This window comes from Caretta caretta, chromosome 1 (genome assembly GCF_965140235.1).
Source record: "Caretta caretta isolate rCarCar2 chromosome 1, rCarCar1.hap1, whole genome shotgun sequence".
Taxonomy (NCBI): Eukaryota; Metazoa; Chordata; order Testudines; family Cheloniidae; genus Caretta; species Caretta caretta.
Window position 1 is genome coordinate 236,498,369 of NC_134206.1, and position 22,505 is coordinate 236,520,873.

A 22,505-nucleotide genomic window follows, 5' to 3' on the forward strand; every position below is an offset into this window, starting at 1 on the left:
AACTAAGGACCTGATTTTTCAGGTGCGCTGAGCACCCACACTTCCCACTGGCTTCAACTGGCTTGACCCTATATGGGTCAAGTTGTCTTATTCAACTGTTGAGGCACCCAAAACTAGAGACCACTTTTGGAAATCTAAGGCCAACAAAAAAACAAATCTGTGGAATAGCTGGAATTAGAATCCAGATCTTGTGATTTCCCCCACCCAGTGCTTTAACTAGACTGTGCCCCATCCCTACTTTGATCAGCTGTGGTATATATTTTAGAGATGGATGAACCTTAAAGGGCAGAGAAGTTTGGATAAGTTTCAATCTGCTTCTGTGGAAACTGCTTCTACAGACTGTCACTCTTTGACTCACACATATGCAAGAGCAGGGATCTGAGAAGGCAATATTTTCAGATGATTTCACAATACCTTGATTTCCAGTTCTCACTGATAAATTTAAATGTTAATTTAAACAGTAATAAGTCACCAGGACCAAATGGTATTCACCCAAAAGTTCTGAAGGAACTCAAATGTGAAATTGCAGAACTACTAAATGTGGTATGTAACCTATCATTTAAATCAGCTTCTGTACCCAATAACTGGACGATAGGTAATGTGACACCATTTTTTATAAAAGGCTCCTGAGGTGATCCCAGCAATTACAGGCCAGTGAGCCTATCTTCAGTACCAGGCAAATTGGTTGAAACTATAGTAAAGAACAGAATTATCAGACACATAGATGAACACGATTTGTTGGAGAAGAGTCAACTTGGCTTTTGTAAAGGGAAATCATGCCTCACCAATCTATTAGAATTTGTTGAGGAGGTCAACAAGCATGAGAATAAGGGCGATCCGGTGGATGTAGTGTACTTAGACTTTCAGAAAGCCTTTGACAAGAACCCTCACCAAAGCCTCTTAAGCTAAATAAACAGTCATGAGATAAGGAAGGTAGGTTCTCTCACAGATCAGATTAACTGGTAACTGTTAACTGATCAGATTAACTGGTAACTGTCTCACAGTAACTGATTAAAAGGCAGGAAACAATGGGTAGGAATAAATGGTCAGTTTTCAGAATGGAGAGAGGTAAATAGTGGTGTCCCCCAGAGGTCTGTGCTGGAACCAGTGCTGTTCAACATAGTCATAAATGAGCTGGAAAAAAGGGGTAAACAGTGAAGTGGCAAAAATTGCACGCAAGACAAAATTACTCAAGATAGCTCAGTCCAAAGCAAAGAATTACAAAGGGATCTCGCAAAACTGGGTGACTGAGCAACAAAATGGCAGAGAAAATTCAATCTTCATACATGCAAAGTAATGCACATTGGAAAATATAATCCCATTTTGTATTGTATAAACCCAATACAAAATGATGGGATCTGAATTAGCTGTTACCACTCAAGAAAGATCTTGAGTCATTGTGGATAGTTCTCTGAAAACATCTGTTCAGTATGCAGCAGCAGTCACAAAAGCAAACAGAATGTTAGGAACCATTAGGAAAAGAATAGATAGTAAGACAGAAAGTATCGTAACACCTCTATATAAATCCATGGTATGCCCACACCTTGAATACCACATGCAGTTCTGGTCACCCCATCTCAAAAAAGATACATTAGAATTGGAAAAAGTACAGAGAAGGGCAACAAAAATGATTAGGGATATGGAATAGCTTTTGTATGAGGAGAGATTAAAAAGACTGGGACTTTTCAGCTTAGAAACGAGACAACCAAGGGGGGATGTGATAGAGGTCTATAAAATCATGACTGGCGTGGAGAAAGTAAATAAGGAAGTGTTATTTACTCCTTCACATAACACAAGAACTAGGGGTCACCCAATGAAATTAATAGGCAGAAGGTTTAAAGCACACAAAAGGAAATACTTCTTCAAATAACGCACAGTCAACCTGTAGAACTCATTACCAGAGGCCTAAACTATAACAGGGTTCAAAAAAGGCCAAAACTATACCAGCGTTCAAAAAAGAACTAGATATTCTCATAGAAGATAGGTCCTTCAACGGCTATTAGCCAAGATGGTCAGGGATGCAACCCCATGCTGTCGGTGTCCCTTGCCTCTATTTGCCAGAAGCTGGGAGTGGACAACAGGGAATGGATCATTCGATGATGGCCTCTTCTGTTCATTCCCTCTGAAGCATCTGGCATTAGCCACTGTCAGAAGACAGGATACTGGGCTAGATGAACCATATGTCCTCTTTTGAGGCATGTTGGAAAAGCACACAAGCAGCCTTTCTTGCAATATTTTTATATTTCCAGCAAAAGGTAGGCATGACAATAAAAGAGAGAATATTTACTAAGCTCTTTCAGGCCCCCATTAATTTCTCCATCTCTCACCTTTTTCCCCTCCCTGTCACAAACAGAGGGATTTAATTCAGGCTTTAGCCAAAGTTTATTATATCCTTGGCTTGTTCCTAACCTTAATGTAAATGAGTGGAACTCATTCTAGCGCATGAGTGTTGCATGCATTCACTAAATAAAGAACAACCAAAATTCTTCTATCATTAGGTAGCCAAAATGCTGTAACATCCCCAGGTTTATTTCACTTTGATCCAAAATCCCAGTTGTTGCTAGTGAATAACTGGGAATTCTCTTGCCAACTTGCTGACATAAATTCCTAGAAATTAGAGGGAAGGGCATTAGGTTCAACTGAAGTGGTGCGGTTTGGTCTTTATAAATAAAATATTTGTATGTCCTGCTTCCATACAAGCATATGCCATAACTTTGCTTTTTCCTGCATTTTGTTCAGCCTGAGCATGCTCATGTGAGTAGAAGCCAATTATTTTCCCATTCGTTTTTCTGAACATGGTGCTTGCACTCACCCTCAAGATTTTACAGCACGGGTTTCCAAGATTTTACAGCAGGGGTTTGCAAACTTTCTGTAATGTTGGCTATTTTTTGAAGGTGGGTGGGTTATAGGTCCCTTTTCTATTGGGTTTGTTTAAACATACAACTTTTACAGGGAAAGATCTACCCTTTTTGCAAATTCTCCCCCAACAGCCTCATGGATCACTTCAGGGTTACAAACCCAGCTGGAGAAACTGCCATAGGAGATGAGGGCTAGGAAGCAACTAGAGGGCCCCTTTTGTTCATATTTTTAATCCTATGGTGCCACTAAGCCAATATCAACTCTGAGGCCTTTAAACAGAAGTCAAGCCTGAAAGGTAAGGAGTAAAACTAAACAGTTATAAAACAAACTGTGTTTACTTGCCTTTCGCCATTTCAAGTATCTTTACTTGCTGTTCATAAGATCTGTGATGCTCCTTGTTATCTTCAATAATGAACTTTGACTGCTCAGAGGAGGTACTGGAATCCTTTCTGCTTTCTGGTCTTGGCAGGTGCTTTGGTAAGAACCAGAATGGGATGGCAGCCAGAACACTTAACACACCTGCTATTAAATAACCAAGCCACCAAGCTCCTACCCATCTGGCATCATTGTGAGTAATTGTTATATTGTCTGTGGTACAGGGGGAGAAAGAGGGACACATTTGCATATTCAGTGAAAGTTTAAGAGTAAAGCAAATTTTGGAGGGTACCTCTCCCAGTAAAGATTCTTATTTCTTCAACAAAGCCCCAGATCTCTTTTTCCATAATCACCATCCCCACCCACATCCAATACTTTTCTGACAGCTGTGGAGTACACCTCCCTTTAGAAACTATCAACACTGTTCCTTAAGTGGTCGGAAAGGTTGCCATTGAGGCATATAACCATAATGCTGCCACACCTCCCATGCAGACTAGGAGTTTTTCTTTTGAGTTCTCATATTTCTGTATAATTTGTGATTTTGGGATAAATGTAATCAAAATTTATATCACATAAAAATCCCAATTGTATTTTCTCCAGCACTGACACGAATAAACAATTTATCTACCGGTAGGATTTAAAAATATATAATTGTGCCACGTGTTTCTATCAGTGTTTCATATTCAAACTCTGATCCTGTTCATGACAGGTGCTAAGCAACTTCCGATTAAGTCAATAAGAGTCGAAGGGGCAAGTGTTCGGCAGTTCACAAGATCAGTCCAACTGATAGGACATCATCTTATCACTAGAATGGATTTCAAAAATACAGCAACAAATAATAGTTATTTATGCATTGCTGTTTCACTCCTGTCCCAGTACAGTCAGGACAAGGAATTCAAAACATTCACTATGGTCAAAAAATTTCCATCCAAACTTTTTTGGATGGAAAACTGGGGTGGAGGTGGGGGGAGGGGGAGTTTGAACAAACAAAAAAATTCATGGAAAGAATCAGTTTACCTTAAAAAAAAACTGATTAAAAAAGAAATTGTCAGAAAAGCAAATTGTCATCGTCAAAGAAAAAAGGTTTTGACCAAAAATTTTCAGTTTTTCTGTTTTCTTTTTTTTGCTGAAAAGTCAAAAATTTCCTTTGGGGAGGGAGGAATAAACATTTTCCAACCAGCTTTAATTATATGACCTATTTTGGGGTCAGATTCTGACATCCTTATTCATGTTGAGAAGTACTGTATACCTCATTCAGTTCCTTTCTTATACTCTAGGCATTCAGTCTTTAAAAAAAATCCAAAATCCCATTATTTTTGAAAATATGCATGCAGAATAGATCACATTTTTTTACTGACAGGTTTTCCTGAATTCAAGGGATTGTATTTTAACATCTTTCATTTAATTTAAGCAATATTATGATGGGGAAAAATTCTTCTTATGCTGGAAATAATTTTTCAGTTTAAAATCTTCCAAAGCCAACTATCCTCAAGCTTTTAATTTAACCTGCCTTTTTAGAATACCCATATCATTTACTTTGAAGGATTTAGAACTTTTCAATGCAACACATAGAGTAAACAATTTTTTAAAAATGATTTTTCTGACTTACCCAAGTCTACAAAGCCAATGTCAACATATAGTTTGGCACAGAGGGATCCTAAAAGAAAACCAAATATTGGGCCTATAATTGCAACTGTCTGTACACACCCTGCAAAAAAAACACAAGGAAACTCATTTTTCTGCCTTAAATGACTGTTTTGTTACATTGTCATGCTCTGTTCTTGTGTACAGTATCAGTGAAAAGCGATCGGCATCTTAATATGCAGGACCAAATTCTGCCTTCACACACATTGGTGCAAATCGAAAATAATCTCATTCTTATTCCCAGACAATGGAATTACTCCAGACTAGCACCATTATATCAAAAAGCAAAAATTGGCTCATTGCATCAACATTTCACTTTTGTTTTTTTGCTGTCCCCCAATTAACAGACCAAATTCAGCCTGGGATAAGTGACTTTATGGAAGTTTGTGGTCCAAATTCAGAAGTGCCACCAACAGGGTTGCAAATTATGTATAAAGTGGTCAGAAAATGTGTGTACAGTAACCAAATGTTATTAGTGATGAACAAACCTCCAAAAGGTTCAGCACGTCGCATTGGATTAAGTTCAGATGTTTTTTATTAGGCTCTTATCCAACCCACACACATCTTTTGAGTTTTCAAAATTGATCTGGAAATCTTGCAAGAACAAATTTTGGCATAAAATATCTGGGAGATCTCACTTCTAACCGGACTAGAAATACTTGAAAGAAAGAAAAAAAAAAAAAAGAAAGCCTCTAGTTGTAAAAACCTTCCAGATGGTATTTCACTTTAACATACAGGTATGGTCACACCTGACCCACAATAGGGAAAAAGTCCTCAAGTATTTTGACCCTCAACATATGACTGGTTCTGATTCAGTTTGGAGGGAAGATTCTTCCAAGTTCTGATTCTGTTCATAATAGTTTTTCTGTCCATAATTTAAACTCCATGCTACATTTTAAGCACCAAATAAATCTATGCTATATACATTTGTATTCCCCTCCAGAGAACTGTGTGTGTAATCCAAATGAAGAAGATTTAGTAAGATTAAGGTAGCAGCAGGAACCCAAGGCCAAATTATCTTCTCAGTTAAGATAATGGGATTGCACTGGTGTAATCAAGAGTGGAATTTGGCCCCTAAAATGCACACAGCTTTTAAATAAAACCTTAAACATTTTAACCATGCAAGCAAAATAATCAGGACAAGTTAATTTAATGTCACTCATTCTGCTACTGAAAACAACTCAATTTACTTCTTGTGAAAAATAAGACATTAGGATAAAGTAATTTGATTTATTCTTTTACCAATGTAGAAAGCAGCACTCTCTTCACTGGTATAATCATCAATATACGTAATTCCCAAAGGCTGAATAGGAGTCTCCCCTATCCCACGCAAAAGATTCCCAAGCAAAACATAGATCCACATGGACGATCCAACTTCTTTTTCACATCCTGGATACAGAGGGAGAGAGAGAAACAAGACATTGTTTGTGACATTTTGACATTGAACACAGAGGACTCAGTTCTGTCTTCAGATGTACAGGTACCTTTCCTGTTGACACCTGTGTAATTGGGAGGAAGAACTGAGCCCACAGATTTATTGCAATGATAAAACAACAGTCCCAAGGCCACTCGGTGGAATGGAATTTTAAACCACTTCTGTGCTGTTTTATGCACCAGATACAGTGTCTGTGTTGTAGCACACACCTAATGCATTTCATTCAAATGGCTAAAATTCTGTAGTATTGTGAGCAGAGGGGAAAGAGACTCTAATGGTGCTTTGGTTTTCTTTAAGTCATACAGACAAACATCAGTAGAGCCCCTATTGGCTTTGGAATCTATATTTTCCTCAGTGCCACACAGGTAACAGGTTATTTTAATTCCTGGATGGTGCAAATGCAATGACAAAGACCATTTTTTGCAAACAGAGGCCGCTAACAGGGAGTTTCGAGAGGGAGTTTGGAAGGGGCGTGGAAAGGGGGCGAGGTACACTTTCCATTCTTTAAAACTTTTAAACTAAACTATAATCAAGACTTCTTGATTTAAACAAAAACCCTATCATTAACCTAGGTAGCTGTAGGAGAGAATGCAGGCAGAAGCCCAGCAGCAGAGTGGGGGCTATCCTGTTTATTGCACTCAGTGTAGCATATGTGATTACCTGCCCTGTGGGTGGGTGGCGTATGTGTGCATTCGGTGCAAGGAGCTCCTGACCCTCAGAGACCGTGTACGAGCTTTGGAGACCAGAGTGGTGGAACTGGAGGAGCTAAGGGAAGCAGAAAGGTATGTTCCGGGACACTGTAGATTTGTCCCACCTCCGGTCAGACAGCCCCTGTGCTGTTCAGGAGGATGAAAGGCCCAGGAAAGGAGAGCAGTCAACGGGAACAGAGGGAAACCTTCCCATAGTTGGGATCCTCCTTCCAGATGATGTTGGGGTATCCTCTCGCACTGAGGTTACCTCTCCGGGGCAGGGAACTCCAGTCATTAGAAAGAGGCAGGTGTTAGTAATGGGAGATTGGATCATTAGAAACATAGATAGCTGGGTTTGTGATGACCGGGAGAACCGTAAGGTGACTTGCCTGCCTGGTGAGAAGGTTGCGGATCTCTCGAGGCATCCAGATAGATTTATGTGTAGTGCTGGGGAGGAGCTGGTGGTCGTGGTACATGTAGGTACCAATGACATAGGGAAGGGTAGGAGAGACGTCCTGGAAGCTAAATTTAGGCTGCTAGGAAAAAGACTGAAATCCAGGACCTCTATGGTGGCATTCTCAGAAATGGTACCAGTTCCACACTCAGGGCCAGGTAGGCAGGCAGAGCTTCAGAGTCTCAATGTATGGATGAGACAATGGTGTAGAGAGGAGGGGTTTAGATTTATTAGGAACTGGGGAAACTTTTGGGGTGGGTGGTGCCTATACAGGAAGGATGGACTCCACCTAAACCAAAGTGGATCCAGACTGCTGGCACTTAACATTAAAAAGGTTGCAGAGCAGATTTTAAACTAAGAGATGGGGGAAAGCCAATTGCTGCAGAGGAGCACATGGATTGGACAGAGACTTCTCTTAGAGGAGAGTCTATTGATAGAGATTCTCTAGGTTTTAGTCAGGAGGAGAGGATGGAAGAGGATAAAATATGGGCCAGATCAGATGAAAAACAGTCACATAAAAAAGAATCTGACACATCAGAAAAGGGCAGACAAATAAACAATGACAGGTTTTTAAAGTGCCTGTACACAAATGCTAAAAGTCTAAATAATAAGTTGGGTGAACTAGACTGCCTTGTGTTAAAGGAGAATATTGATATAATAGGCATCACAGAAACCCGGTGGAGTGAGGACAATCAATGGGACACAATCATTCCAGGGTACAAAATATATTGGAAGGACAGAACAGGTCATGTGGCGCCATGGGGGAGAGAGGGGGAGAGTGGCACTATTTGTGAAAGATAATGTAGAATCAAATGAAATAAAAATCTTAAATGAATGCACTGTTCCATAGAATCTCTGTGGATAGTAATTCCATGCTCTAAGAAGAATATAACAGTATGGATCTATTATTGACCACCTGACCAGGACAGTGATAGTGACAAAGAAATGCTAAGGGAGATTAGAGGTTATCAAAATAAAAAACTTAATAATAGTGGGGGATTTCAATTATCCCTATATTGACTGGGTACATCTCACCCAGGACGAAATGCAGAGACAAAATTTCTCAGTACTTTAAATGACTGCTTCTTGGAGCAGCTGGTACAGGAACCCACAAGGGGAGAGGCAACTCTCGATTTAGTCCTGAGTGGAGCACAGGATCTGGTCCAAGATGTAATAGGACCGCTTGGAAATAGTGACCGTAACATAACAACATTTAACATTCCTGTGGTGGGAAGAACTCTCAACAGCCCAGCACTGTGGCATTTAATTTCAGAAAAGGGAACTATGCACAAGTGAGGAGGTTAGTTAAACAGAAATTAAAAGGTACAGTGACTAGAGTGAAATCCCTGCAAGCTGCATGGACACTTTTCAAAGACACCATAATAGAGGCTCAACTGAAATGTATACCCCAAATTAAAAAACACAGTAAAAGAACTAAAAAAGAGCCACCGTGGCTTAACAACCATGTAAAAGAAGCAGTGAGAGATAAAAAGGCATCTTTTAAAAAGTGGAAGTCAAATCCTAGTGAGGTAAATAGAAAGGAGCATAAACATTGCCAAATTAAGTATAAAAATGTAATAAGAAAAGCCAAAAAGGAGTTTGAAGAACAGATAGCCAAAAACTAAAAATTAATAACAAAATGTTTTTTAAGTACATCAGAAGCAGAAAGTCTGCTAAACAACCAGTGGGGCCCCTGGATGATCGATATACAAAAGGAGCACTTAAAGATGATAAAGTAATTGCAGAGAAACTAAACAAATTCTTTGCTTCAGTCTTCATAGCTGAGGATGTTAGGGAGAGTCCCAAACCTGAGCCATCTTTTGTAGGTGACAAATCTGAGGAATTGTCACAGATTGAAGTGTCACTAGAGGTGGTTTTGGAATTAATTGATAAACTTAACAGTAACAAGTCACCGGGACCAGACGACATTCACCCAAGAGTTCTGAAAGAACTCAAATGTGAAAATGCGGAACTATTAACTATGGTTTGTAACCTGTCCTTTAAATCAGCTTCTTTACCCAGTGACCAGAAGATAGCTAATGTAACGCCAATATTTAAAAAGGGCTCTAGAGGTGATCCCAGCAATTACAGACTGATAAGTCTAACGTCCGTACCAGTCAAATTACTTGAAACTATAATAAAGAATAAAATTGTCAGACACATAGAAGAACATAAATTGCTGGGCAAAAGTCATCATGGTTTCTGGAAAGGGAAATCATGTCTTACTAATCTATTAGAGTTCTTTGAAGGGGTCAACAAACATGTGGACAAGAGGGATCCAGTGGACATAGTGTATTTAGATTTCCAGAAAGCCTTTGACAAGGTCTCTCACCAAAGGCTCTTATGTAAATTAAGTTGTCATGGGATAAGAGGGAAGATCCTTTCATGGATTGAGAACTGGTTGAAAGACAGGGAACAAAGGGTAGGAATAAATGGTAAATTTTCAGAATGGAGAGGGGTAACTAGTGGTGCTCCCCAAGGGTCAGTCCTAGGACCAATCCTATTCAACTTATTCATAAATGATCTGGAGAAAGGGGTAAACAGTGAGATGGAAAAGTTTGCAGATGATACTAAACTGCTCAAGATAGTTAAGACCAAAGCAGACTGTGAAGAACTTCAAAAGGATCTCAAAAACCTAAGTGATTGGGCAACAAAATGGCAAATGAAATTTAATGCGGATAAATGTAAAGTAATGCACATTGGAAAAAATAACCCCAACTATACATTTAACATGATGCGGGCTAATTTAGCTACATCCAATCAGGAAAAAGATCTTGGAGTCATCGTGGATAGTTCTCTGAAGACGTCCATGCAGTGTGCAGCAGCAGTCAAAAAAGCAAACGGGATGTTAGGAATCATTAAAAAGGGGATAGAGAATAAGACGGAGAATATCTTATTGCCCTTATATAAATCCATGGTACGTCCACATCTTGAATACTGAGTACAGATGTGGTCTCCTCATCTCAAAAAAGATATACTAGCATTGGAAAAGGTTTAGAGAAGGGCAACTAAAATGATTAGAGGTTTGGAATGGGTCCCATCTGAGGAGAGATTAAAGAGGGTAGGACTTTTCAGCTTGGAAAAGAGGAGACTAAGGGGGGATATGATAGAGGTATATAAAATCATGAGTGGTGTGGAGAAAGTGAATAAGGAAAAGTTATTTACTTGTTCCCATAATATAAGAACTAGGGGCCACCAAATGAAAGGAATGGGCAGCAGGTTTAAAACAAATAAAAGGAAGTTCTTCTTCACATAGCGCACAGTCAACCTGTGGAACTCCTTGCCTGAGGAGGTTGTGAAGGCTAGGACTATAACAGGGTTTAAAAGAGAACTGAATAAATTCGTGGAGGTTAAGTCCATTAATGGCTACTAGCCAGGATGGGTAAGGAATGGTGTCCCTAGCCTCTGTTTGTCAGAGGGTGAAGACGGATGGCAGGAGAGAGATCACCTGATGATTACCTGTTCTGTTCACTCCCTCTGGGGCACCTGGCATTGGCCACTGTCAGCAAACAGGATACTGGGGTGGATGGACCTTTGGTCTGACCCAGTATGGCCGTTTTTATGTTCAGGTTTTATTTTATGGTTTGGACCAATAAATGTACATCTATACCCAAAAATAAATAAATCACAGCACCAAACCTCAACAGAAATAAGAAACATGGAGATTTCCGTTATTCATTGAATGCTGAGCTTTTTGAGTTTCTTGAGATCCCTGCAGAACCTGCATACACGGCTTTATGGCCGTCATCCCACCTAGCAGGGCACCTGTGAAATTGAAGCTCCTATACTTTATCTAGTACATTGCAGCACCAAGCAGCTGTAAAACCAGCAGATCTATCCCACTGAGAATTCACAATTGTGGGGGAATGCTCCGATGGTGTGTAGCTCTTCCACCCCTGCAATCCTTACCATTCTTCTATATGGAGGGTGTCTCAGGGTGTTCCTAAGATCCAGCTATCCCTATCTTGGTTGGACAGCTCCTTTGGGCCACAGGCAGCTGGAGATAAACATTTCTCAGGCTGCTTTAATTTATGCCTGGGGTTCTTCTAGCCTCTGGCTGGCCCCAGGTTTGGGGGAATTAAAAGATGGCATTAAAGCAGGCTCAGCTATGTATCTAGCCTGTAGTGCAAAAAGTAGCACAGATATGAAACGAAGATAATTGCCTTTACATGGTTGCTTGGGATATATATTATATATATAAACACAGAAAAACTATATTAAAAGAGCATTACTACGGTGACAAAGTCAGTGCTCAAAAGTTAAGAAATGCCAGAATTAAGGTTGCTTGTGCAACCTTAATTTGGCCCCCTAGAGCATTATGCATTATGATACAGTCTTTGATGACATGATCACGTACTATTTATTTTTTTACATAGGGCCTCTGCCTCATTGGGTGCAAAAGACGGATGGCGCTCACTTAATGAGCAGCTATTTAATATTGTTTTCTCCCTGTTGTTCAATGTGTGGCAAGATGGAGCCATTCTGGGCATGAGTCAGGATTGTGCAGTGAAGGATTGTGCATTGTCTGTGGGACCCCCTGCTTCACTTGTTGCAGAAGCAGAAAGGTGCATAGTGAATGAGGCAGGGGATGCACAGTGAGAGAAGAGAAGAGGGCCTATTGTCACAGCAGTTGAATGCTGCCCTGGAGAACTGGATTCTATCCCTGCCTCTGCCACCGAGTTCGCAATGTATATGTGATGCTGGGCAAGTCACTTAAACCAGAATTTTCATATGTAGTCACAAATTGTGTGTTCCTCACTGTCTGGGTGCCTGATCTGAGACCCTGAGGATAACTCTGCAGTAGTACTGAGTGCTCACAGCTCCAGCTGAAGTCAATGGGAGTTGTGCTGTGCTTGTTCTTGGAACCGGCTGAACACGTTTGGCCAAAATTTCCCCAGAAACATTCAGCCAGAGGCAGAAAACCCAGCACGGAAAATTTCAGTCCAAATAGTTAAAGTTTGGCAACTGAAAACAGGGTCTTATAATGTGAGGTATTGGGCAACCTTCTTAATAGCCATAGCTACCAGACCCACCTACATACATACACAATATATTTTTTTAAAAAATGGAATATTCTTACCTGCATTTATTTTGGCTTGAGACCTTTCTAAGACTGAGAGCGGTATTTGACTTTTATCCTGTAGACATGGGGAGATGCTGACAGTAGAATTGGTGGAGGAAGAAAATATCTCATACCTATAGCTGTGTAAAAATCAACATCTTTACTCTTCCCCCCTGTTACAATCTATTACAAAAAAATAAAATAAAATTCATTGCATCCTCATTGAAGATAGGCATGCACCAAAGCACTTAAATGAAGTCTCATTTGAAGTGCATCTGATTAAGGGGATCCCAACAAGCTGCATGGATTACAGGTTATATATACACATGATTGAGAGGGGTTAGATAAGTAAATGTATGTTGTAAAAACATTGTACTGTAGGAAGTGTGCATGTGGCCACATTCCAGAAGCCCACCCGGTATTCAGAGTCCCAAATCTGATCTAGTGTAGAATACAAAATAGTGGGAGTGTCCTCTGGGTCCTACATATTTCTTTCCTACTCACTCTTTTCTGTTTTTATTCATCACTTTATCATAGAGGGCTCCAATGGGCTTCAAATCACGCCCAGAAAGGGCTGACAAACATCCACTAATCAGAAATGAATTTCAAATTTGAATAGATATTGATGGAATATTTTTCTATTATTTGCTCAACTATAGTAATAAAGAATCTATTTGTAGTAAACAATTAATAGTAGTAACCATATTACTCTCTGTTCCCATCAGCACTTCCACAATCAGTGTCTATGTAGTTTAAATAGGTTCATGGGCAAAAGGTAAGTTCTGTGCTAGTGCATTTCTTTCTGAACTGAAAGAACAGATTGCTTTGCACTTACCGTCCCATAAAGAATTGGGGCATCGCAATTAGAAATGTTCCGGCTGACATTATTAGGCAACCAACTCCAATTATCTTTGGCCTATGAAGTTTCGCTCCAAAGTAGCTTACAAGAATTATGATTAGGAGATTTCCTTTGAAAAATACAAAAAGGTAACTTGGATTTACAACACATTCATAAGTGAACTACTTGTAAACTACATGCTAAACCATGGCCTATATAACACTTGTTGGGGGTCCACAGAAAGATGGCTGCTCACATGGTGGCGGGTCTCCTTCTTGTTTCCAAATATTTGTGCAAGTGTCCAGGATCAGTTAGGAAGAACATGGGCACCTGTAGAAACAGCTGGAAACGAGGACCTAGCCAGATGCCAGTCATTAGAAAGAGAAGTGGAATGTCAAGCGGGGGAGGGAATGAGGCAGCCAAGTAATAGGACTTCGGGTACCTTAGCCAATATTATATTCCCAGGAGTGCTAAGATTCCACAAAACACAAAACTGAAGGAATTTTGACATAAATCCAAAGGTTTGATGGTAACTTTACATGATGTCATGCTGGAGATCTCCGTGCAGGAGTACCCTTGATCCATTGACCAATGGAGGCAATATAGGATTTGACCTTTGTATGCTCGCCATTTACCAAATCACAGAGCTATCCTGGCTGGATTACACAGGAGGGGATCTCACAGTGACAACGCCGGGGGAGAGAGGACTGAACAGTGAACATGAAAATTATTGTCTTTTGTCTATTGCTAACACCAGTGCCAAACCCTTTTAACACTGCTTCAAGGTAACCAATAACCTCCTTGGTGCATGTCTCTGGGTGGGCTTGCCTAAGGAAAGAATAATACATGGTCTGATATATGCAGCTCACTTACCACTTAACTACAGAGGTGCCCCCCTGGAATTTTTCCCCATGGTACACACCATCAGTCCCTGTGGAGCCGCTGGCCACAGCTTTCCACTCCCCAGGTCTTTGCCAGGCTCAGCTCCTGCCTCCCAGCATCACACCCCCATCCCTGGGAGGGGGACAGGATGAGGCTGGGCAGGCTCCTTGCAGGAAGTCCTGAGGTAGGACTTGCCTCACCCTGCAGCAGCCACAAGGCGGAGCAGCACTGGCCTCCCCACTGCCCAATGTGCTCACTCAGGTTTGGCCCTGCAGCCCCTCCGTTGTGACAGAGGGAGTGCAGGACCAAACCTGAATTGGCAGTGGGGCAGCTGCCAACATTGCCACTCCTCACCACTGCCAATAGTACACTCAGTGTGTACTGTGCATACAACTGTGGGCACCACTGTTGAATTATGTGGATAAGTAAAACATCTGCAGCTCAGGCCACACTATGGATGAATCAGGCTCAGCCAGAGCTCTGCATTGTGTTATCTAGGGGAATAGTCTATACCCTGGCTATCACATTTCTCACAATAAAATCCCTGTCCATGCTGGTTCAGAAAAACAGTGCTAACAAGAACCATCTCTAAAGCAGCAGTCACCACCACAGTTTCAACCATTACAGGGTCAGGGCCATGTTAAGCGCAGTCTCATCACTGTCACACCAAATGTAAACACATATTAAAGGCCACATTTGCTCTTGCCAGATGAATCGTATTTAATTTCAATAGGCCTATGAGATTTGTACGATCATTTGCCACAATGATGGGTGGCATTAGTTTTGTCTGAAAATGAAAGCACCACATACCAATTTCAAAGCTGCCGTCAATAACACCAACCAAAGAAGAAGGGATATCAAATCTTCTTTCTATTTGGGTGATGGTACTTTTTAGATAACTTCCTGACAATGCTTTAGCGAAGTAAACAAAGGATAATGCGCCAAGAAATATCTGTGAGAGAAGTCGATGGTGATTAAGATTATACTATAACAAATATTTTGTTTTATTAATTGAATTAAATGATTTAAAAATACTTTTATTAATTATTATTATGAGTGATTTTTCCTCGTGTTTGTGAAAGGTGCTGGATTGACAATCTTCTGTTTATCCATAGCTCATGGACAGCAGCAGTTCAAATTTCCTTCACTGTCTGGTCCGACAACACCGCTATTATCTCTAGCAGGTGACAACAAAATGACAAAGCAAACCCTGTCTCTAGGGCTAGGGGGATAATTCAGCCTCCTGTAAAAGCAATTAGTGTCAATTTTGATGAGTTTTTTTTCATATGGACACTTAGGGAATAGACTGACGGTGGCAACCCATTTCACATAGGGGACCAGCCATCCAACGATAATAACTTTAAAACCTGAAAGTTGTTCTTACTGAAGTCACTGGAGAATCTGCTACTGTGGAGCAACTTGCAGAATAGGGGCTTTTAAACAACCCCAACCTTGACTGGATGTTAACCAATAAGCATGAGACAAAAGGCGCTGCATCCCTTTATCAAGATCCAGAGCCATCCTCAAACCTTCATATGAAAATGTCCTTTGTAGAACGTTCCTTCCCCCATCAAACCTCCTGTCATATAGTAACTACAGCGTATATATGTTTTTCTCTTATGTCTGCATGATGGGGTATATAAACCCCACACTGGGATAGAAGAGGGTTAAGGAGCAGTTCTAGGCCCCAGGGGTCCCATCCCACTGCACCTGCGGAGCCTGCTCCAGCAGGAGGAGGAGTATAAAACCAAGCCAGACAGCTGAGAAAGGGGGACAGGGATAGCAGGTGGTGGCAGACCTATCTGAGAGCACCTGAGTAAGGGTTCAGTGGGAGCTGTTGCTGCAGATAAGGGGGGTCTGCAAGCAACAAGTACCCAAGGCAGCAGAAGAGGACCAGATTAAAGATCTTTAAGGATTAAAGAACCCTGCACTCTAGCTTTTCTCAGATTGTTTATGAGAATGTGACCATGCACTGAGCTGAGAAAGTAAATGGCAGGAAGTGGTCCAGGGAAGTAATCTCAGAGCATACTTGGGTGCTTGATATTACTGCCTCTCACAGAACCCTGGGTCAGAGCCCTGCAGAGAGGGGGGCCTGGGCTCCCCTACCAACCAGCAACAAGGATGACATAACCCTTCTGCCTCCTTGAGGTAAGAGAGATAAAGACATTGTAAGCCCTGAAGTAAGGTTGTGAGGTCTTCAGGGGCCTGGAGTTGGGCCAGAAACACTTTCTGGGAGGATGTTGGACTTTTACACTTTATTAGACTCTGTTACCCCAGAAAGGGGTGGACTTCAACAGTGACCTGGGAGGAGGGATGAGTTACTATCTGCCAGAAGAGAGACCACCATTGTGCTGGAGTGACAACTGGGCTGGGGACACTAGCGATGGGGGAGAGTTGGGACCTAGCCATTACATGGTACCATGAATAAGGCCAGCCCTAACACAGACAAGATTTCTGTGTACTGTATCTGTTAAATGGAGACTCCCCACATCTCTTTTTTCAGAGCTAGTTATTTTCATTTGGATGCAACCAGCTCCAGAATAGTGTCAAACACCATGTGGTTTCTAATGGAGGTCACAGGTCGTTTTCTCATTATCAAACAAAGGCTGTGCTGACTGCACTTATATGGCTTTTCTTTGTGTAGGGAAAAACCCATAGCAATGATGCATGTCACAATGTATAACACACACTGAGGGCCACACTTTTCCCAATGCTGTGCATTTTTGACTGTCCTGAGTACAATTACACAAATTGGGGTAAATCAAGAGCTCCATAGGAACACTTCCTTCCTAATACATAATTTGGTCTACTGATTGTAGAGTTGGTTTTAAAGTTTAATGCAAACTTTCGCATTGCGTTTTTTAATTTCCCAGTGTCACACTTGCATTGCTTCCCAGCACAGGCTGCTACCCATGGAAATCTCCCAAGTGCCTCCTATAATTTAAATAAAACGTTCCCCACTTTGTATGGTATGAACAGGATTTCCCACTAAGAGGGCTTTCAGAAAGCTTTTCAAGCAAATAAGCGTAACTGTCGTTTTCCTTTATGTGTGCGTTAATGACTTTGGATTTTATATGGTCATGTAAAAACATGAATACGATTTTCAGGGGTAGATGATGGACTTCAAACCTCTTCATTTTCAAACATATTTTGATGTCGGTTTTCTTAAATATCTTGGAAATACCTAAGAGGGAACCTGACCAGTAGGTAGCAAAAATCCTCCTGAGTTACACTGGCAATGTAAAAATGTCCAGGATGTTCCATCCTTCTCCAGCTCACCGCCAAACAGAGATAAAGTTGGGTACTGACCTCACCGTAAATCAGCCGGTGCTTTTTTTAATAAGTAAACCTAAGTGCAAAGTTTGTGAAAGGCTGGCCGTTTACAAAACCAATTTGCCAAATTTCCACATTATTCAAGTTTTCTAGAGATTAACTGCCCCAGCTTTCCAGGCCCGGAAGCATGATAGCAGCAAAATTTCCAAACTGGACTAATTGTTTGAGCTATAATATTAGTGTATTTTGGAGGCAATAAGCTGATTCCTGAGTGGCTGAACTGTGACTGAAGGTTTATTCAATGAGGGAATCCGATTACTGTTGAGCAAACAGAGGGGCAATGATCTTATTGCTATTATAATGCATGTTTAATTAATACAACTTGTTTTTAATTTCTCAAAAACAGTGGCCCAGTTCTCAGCCATCAGTGGATACGTGTGGTAGTAGAGGAGACCAATGGGAATATTCAGGAGTTTATGTTGTCAAAGTTGTCATTTTATTCTGTACAAAATTACCAGAATCATTGTATCACAGAGCAAATGATCTGTTACGGACTGTTATTTACAGGCTCCAATCGCATTGAAATCAATGGGACTCTTTCCATGGATATTGGCTCAGCCTGTAACTGGTTACAGTGGAAAACCAGAAGAAATAAAGAATGCGAAGGGGAGCAAGAATTAGGCAAAGCCAAAGATGTTCTGATTCAGGCTGTGACCACATATACCTTAGTGAGCTCAACTCACACCACAGCAGAAGCCTATCCCTGGACTGCAGATTGCAAGACAAGACTGGTTGCACTTCTGCTGCCTGCTTGTGCCGGGCTGGGTTTCCAGAGGGAGTTCTGTTCTCGGAGGGTGTTGTGATGTGAATGTGTTGGGACATTATCACACTGCCATCCTACATCACAAGTCTGAGGCTGCTGAAGCTAAACTCACAAGAGAGTGCTCTCATTCAAGCACAGCAATTTTGGGTGGGCTCAGAGTTTGATGGGAACCAAAAAAAACCCCACATTACTGTTGGCATTCAGGGCTCTCTCATTCATAGCACCACAAATCAAAATTCATGTTTGTTCAATCAGTGAAGTGTCTAAAGTAGTAGGAATCATTTTTCAAATTCCAGAAACCTATGTTAACATGGCTGCCAATTAAAAAAAAAAAAAAAAAAGACATTTACTGACCCCACTCTCTGGTACTACAGACATTTACTATTCCAGAGGTTCTCAAACTGTGATCCGCAGACCACTGGTGGTCCAGTCAGGTGGTCTGCGGATAGTTGCCTCTAAGGTGCGCGCCTGGGTGGCCGCACATGAGAGAATGAAGGGCCACCCACCTACTGAGTGGAGAACCACTGTACTATTCTATTGTTAACTCAGGGAAATACTATGGGCTTGTAACTGTGGGTAAATATTGGTCATGAATAGTGACTAGTGAACACACATTACACGTGAGTCTGAACCATGGACCCAGATCTGAACATCCTCAAAAGTTAAGGAAATTTGAATCAGCATCAGAACTTCATAAATTAGATCCATCTATGCCACTTTTACACTGAATGGGAAAAGGGTAACATTCCAGTGAGAAATATACTCGGGGGAAAAAACGCATCCAGCAACAAAACCTCAGCCATTCAATGGTCTGTGCTGTAAAATTCAGAGCTCTTCCTTACCTTTATACCTCCACAGCATGTTTGTTTCTCCTTGGAAGCAGAAGATTCAGATTTAGATGAAGACCTGTCAATTGGCAGGATTATGGTTTTTGAGAACAACTGAGCATTTTCTTTTGCTGAATTCTCCATGATAATATTCCCTGTCTCTAATCTAGAAGACAACAAGAACATTTTAAAAGGGTAAACTAGGGGCTCAGCACTGAAAGCTTATGTCACATAACATTAAAACCTGCAAAACAGCTTCCTATGCAGACAGCAGTTAGAAGTTTATAATCAAAACAGAAATGGGGAGTTAGAAGTTCACTTATGGAAATTTGCAATCAGATTACCTATACAAGTAAGATAAAATTACTATCATACACCATAAGCAAACTGTGTTTTCATTCTCTATCAGTGCTGCATATTTTTGATTTTGCTAGGCATTTGACCAAGCATCGCTAGTTGACTAAATATTGCTCTAATGATTTCTATGTGAAGTTAAAGGTTTATAGGTAAGCTCAATGTTTTAAGTGCCACCAAGTTTGCTCTACCCCCTTGATATCAGTCAATGAGCAACATGAAAAATAATGTGGCTTTAATTCTCGATGATAAAGTTAGCTCCTTTGCCAATTCAGATGGGACCATAAGTCTCGATGATCTTGTCAACGATTACAGGAAAAAAGCCTGACCTTGTGTCTTGGCAGGTAAATAGAAGGAGGTAGATTAAAAACCAAATATTTTGTTTTCAAATATTAATATAGCCGCAATTCTTAAAACCATGCCTACATACCACTGTGCCTTGTTAATCATTTCAGGCCCTGAATTGGTTTAGGAAATATTTTCAATCTCTTGTGTTCACCTATATAAGCAACACTGGGTTTCACAGAACAAAAAAGACTGGCCAAAAATAGGGAAATGTTAAAGCTGCCATTGTTTTATAGAATCATAGGCATATAGGGCTGGAAGGGACCTTGAGAAGTCATTGAGTCCCACCCACAGTATTATGGCAGGTTCAAGTAAACCTAGACCATTCCTGACAGGTGTTTGTCTAACCTGTTCTTAAACCTTCAATGACGGGGATTTCACAACCTGCCTTGGAAGCCTATCCCAGTGCTTAACTACCCTTATACTTAGAAGTTTTTTCTTAATATCTAACCTAAAGCTGTTTTACCGAAGATGAAGCCCAGTCCTACCTTCAGGGGACTTGGAGAACAACTGATCACTATCCCATTTAGAACAGCCCTTAACATATTTGAAGACTATTCTGAGGTGCCCCCCCAGGCTTCTTTTCTCAAGACTAAACAAGCCCAGTTTTTTTAGCCTTTCATTATAGGCCAGGTTTTCAAAAGCGTTTATCTTTTTTGTTGATCTCCTCTGTCCACACCTATCCTAAAGTGTGGTGCTCAGAATTGGACACAGTATGCCCGCTGAGGCCTCACCTCTACCTTGCTGTGCAGGACAATTACCTTCCATGTCTTACATATGATGCTTCTCTTGTAAGTACCCCCACAATAGTTGCCTTTTTCACAGCTGCATCATATTTTTGACTCATATTCAATTTGTGATCCACTATAATCCCTATACCTTTTCAGCAGTATTACCACCAAGCCAGTTATTCCCCATTTTGTAGTTGTGCATTTGATTTTTCCTTCCTAAGTTAAGTGCTTTGCACTTGTATATATTGAATTTCATCTTGTTGAATTCAGACCAATTTTCCAGTTTGTCAAGGTCATTTAATTCTCATCCTGTCTGCCAAAGTGCGTGCAGCCCCTCCCAGCTTCGTGCCATCTGCAAATTTTATAAGCATGCTCTCCACTCCATTATCCAAGTTGTTAATGAAAATATTGAATATTATCGGATCCAGAACTGATTCCACTAGCTATACCTTCCCAGTTTGACAGCGAACCATCGATAACCACTCTTTGAGTACAGTCTTTCAACCAGCTGAGCACTTACTTTACAGTAATTTAATCTGGCCCACATTTTCCTAGTTTGTTTATGAGACTGTCAAAAGCTTTACCAAGAAAAATTACACGTACTGCTCCCCTCAATTCACTAGGCTAGTAACCCTGTCAAAGAAGGAAATTTGGTTGGTTTGGCATGATTTTTTCTTGACAAGTCCATGCTGGCTATTCCTTATAACCCTATTATCTTCTAGGTGCTTATGAACTGATTGATTATTAATTTGTTCCATATGTAGATGTAGAGATGTAGATTTAAGATACAAATCGTCACAACTTTCCAGGGCATCTGTAGAATAAGTGGTTGTCTCTCTGGAAACTTAGGTGCCAATCAGATGTAGTGTTAGTCTTAACCATATTTAACTAGAAGTACAACTTTATGCAAATATTTGCCTAATGAATGGATAGAGCCTTTCAATCTATCTGGAGTCTCAACCAGATAGAAGGAGGCCATGAATGAGAAGTAGTATACTTCCATTGAGAGCATTCCATCATGCCCGTGGAAATAACAGCTGATTACCTGCGTTCACGTGACAGGGTATTGAACTTTGTCACCCTGACCAAAGCCTGAGTAGGGCTTGGAAAAGAAGTTTATTTTCATGCTAGCACTCCTGTGTATCAGACAGGAAAGCTGGTTCTGTGATTAGGGCACTAGCCTGGGACTCTGGAAACTTGGGTTCAATTCCTGCTTTGCCACAAACTTACTGTGTGACTTTGGGCAAGTCAGGCCATGTCTACACATAGGCACTGTAGCTATGCCAGCATAACCCTGTAGCATAGACACAGCCAACATTGATGGAATAGGTTTCCTGTTGCTATAGGAAATCTATCTCCCCCATCAATGGAGGCCTTCTTCCATCAACCGACCTCTATCTACACCAGGGGTTAGTTTGCCATATCTACGACGCTCATGGGGTGTGGATTTTTCATACCCCTGAGCACAGTACCTTTGTCAGCCTACATATTAGGTATGGACTTAAACCTCTCTGTGTAATAGGAAAAATAGCACATCCCTAGCTCACATGGTGTTGTGAGGAGAAACATTATACAGAGTGAGGTGCTCAAACACTATGGTGATGGGGGGCATATAAGTACATGTGATACATAGTACACCAGGGGTGGGCAAACTACAGCCCGGGGCCCGCATTCAGCCCTTGAGCTCCCGTTGGGGAGCAGGGTCCTGCTCCAGCACTCCTGTCAGTAAGCGGGGTCAGAGGCTTGCCCTGCTCTGAGAGTGCTGTGGCTCCGCACAGCTCCTGGAAGCAGCAGTATGTCCCCCATCCAGCTCCTACACATAGGGGCAGCCAGGAGGCTCCACACACTGCCTCCACCCCAAGCACCACCTCCACAGCTCCCATTGGCTGGGAACTGCAGACAATGGGAGCTGTA

General features: G+C 41.2%; 1 protein-coding gene across 8 annotated transcripts in view; it reads right to left on the reverse strand.

Moving 5' to 3' along the window:
- Window positions 1-22,505, reverse strand: part of LOC125625322 (solute carrier organic anion transporter family member 1C1-like) — a 47,209-nt gene that overhangs the window by 19,438 nt on the left and 5,266 nt on the right. For 6 of the 8 annotated variants that reach the window (XM_048827207.2, XM_048827233.2, XM_075121950.1 and 3 more), the window contains 7 exons: window positions 19,177-19,327; window positions 15,049-15,190; window positions 13,354-13,486; window positions 12,537-12,658; window positions 6,121-6,267; window positions 4,844-4,942; window positions 3,202-3,447 (listed from right to left, as the gene is read on the reverse strand). In XM_048827207.2, the coding sequence (XP_048683164.2) occupies window positions 3,202-3,447; window positions 4,844-4,942; window positions 6,121-6,267; window positions 12,537-12,658; window positions 13,354-13,486; window positions 15,049-15,190; window positions 19,177-19,305 (1,018 nt within the window). In that variant the 5' untranslated portion in view covers window positions 19,306-19,327. Of the gene's footprint in view, window positions 1-3,201; window positions 3,448-4,843; window positions 4,943-6,120; window positions 6,268-12,536; window positions 12,659-13,353; window positions 13,487-15,048; window positions 15,191-19,176; window positions 19,328-22,505 lie in introns of those variants that run through there. The other 2 variants (XM_048827242.2, XM_048827252.2) reach the window with 2 other exon arrangements.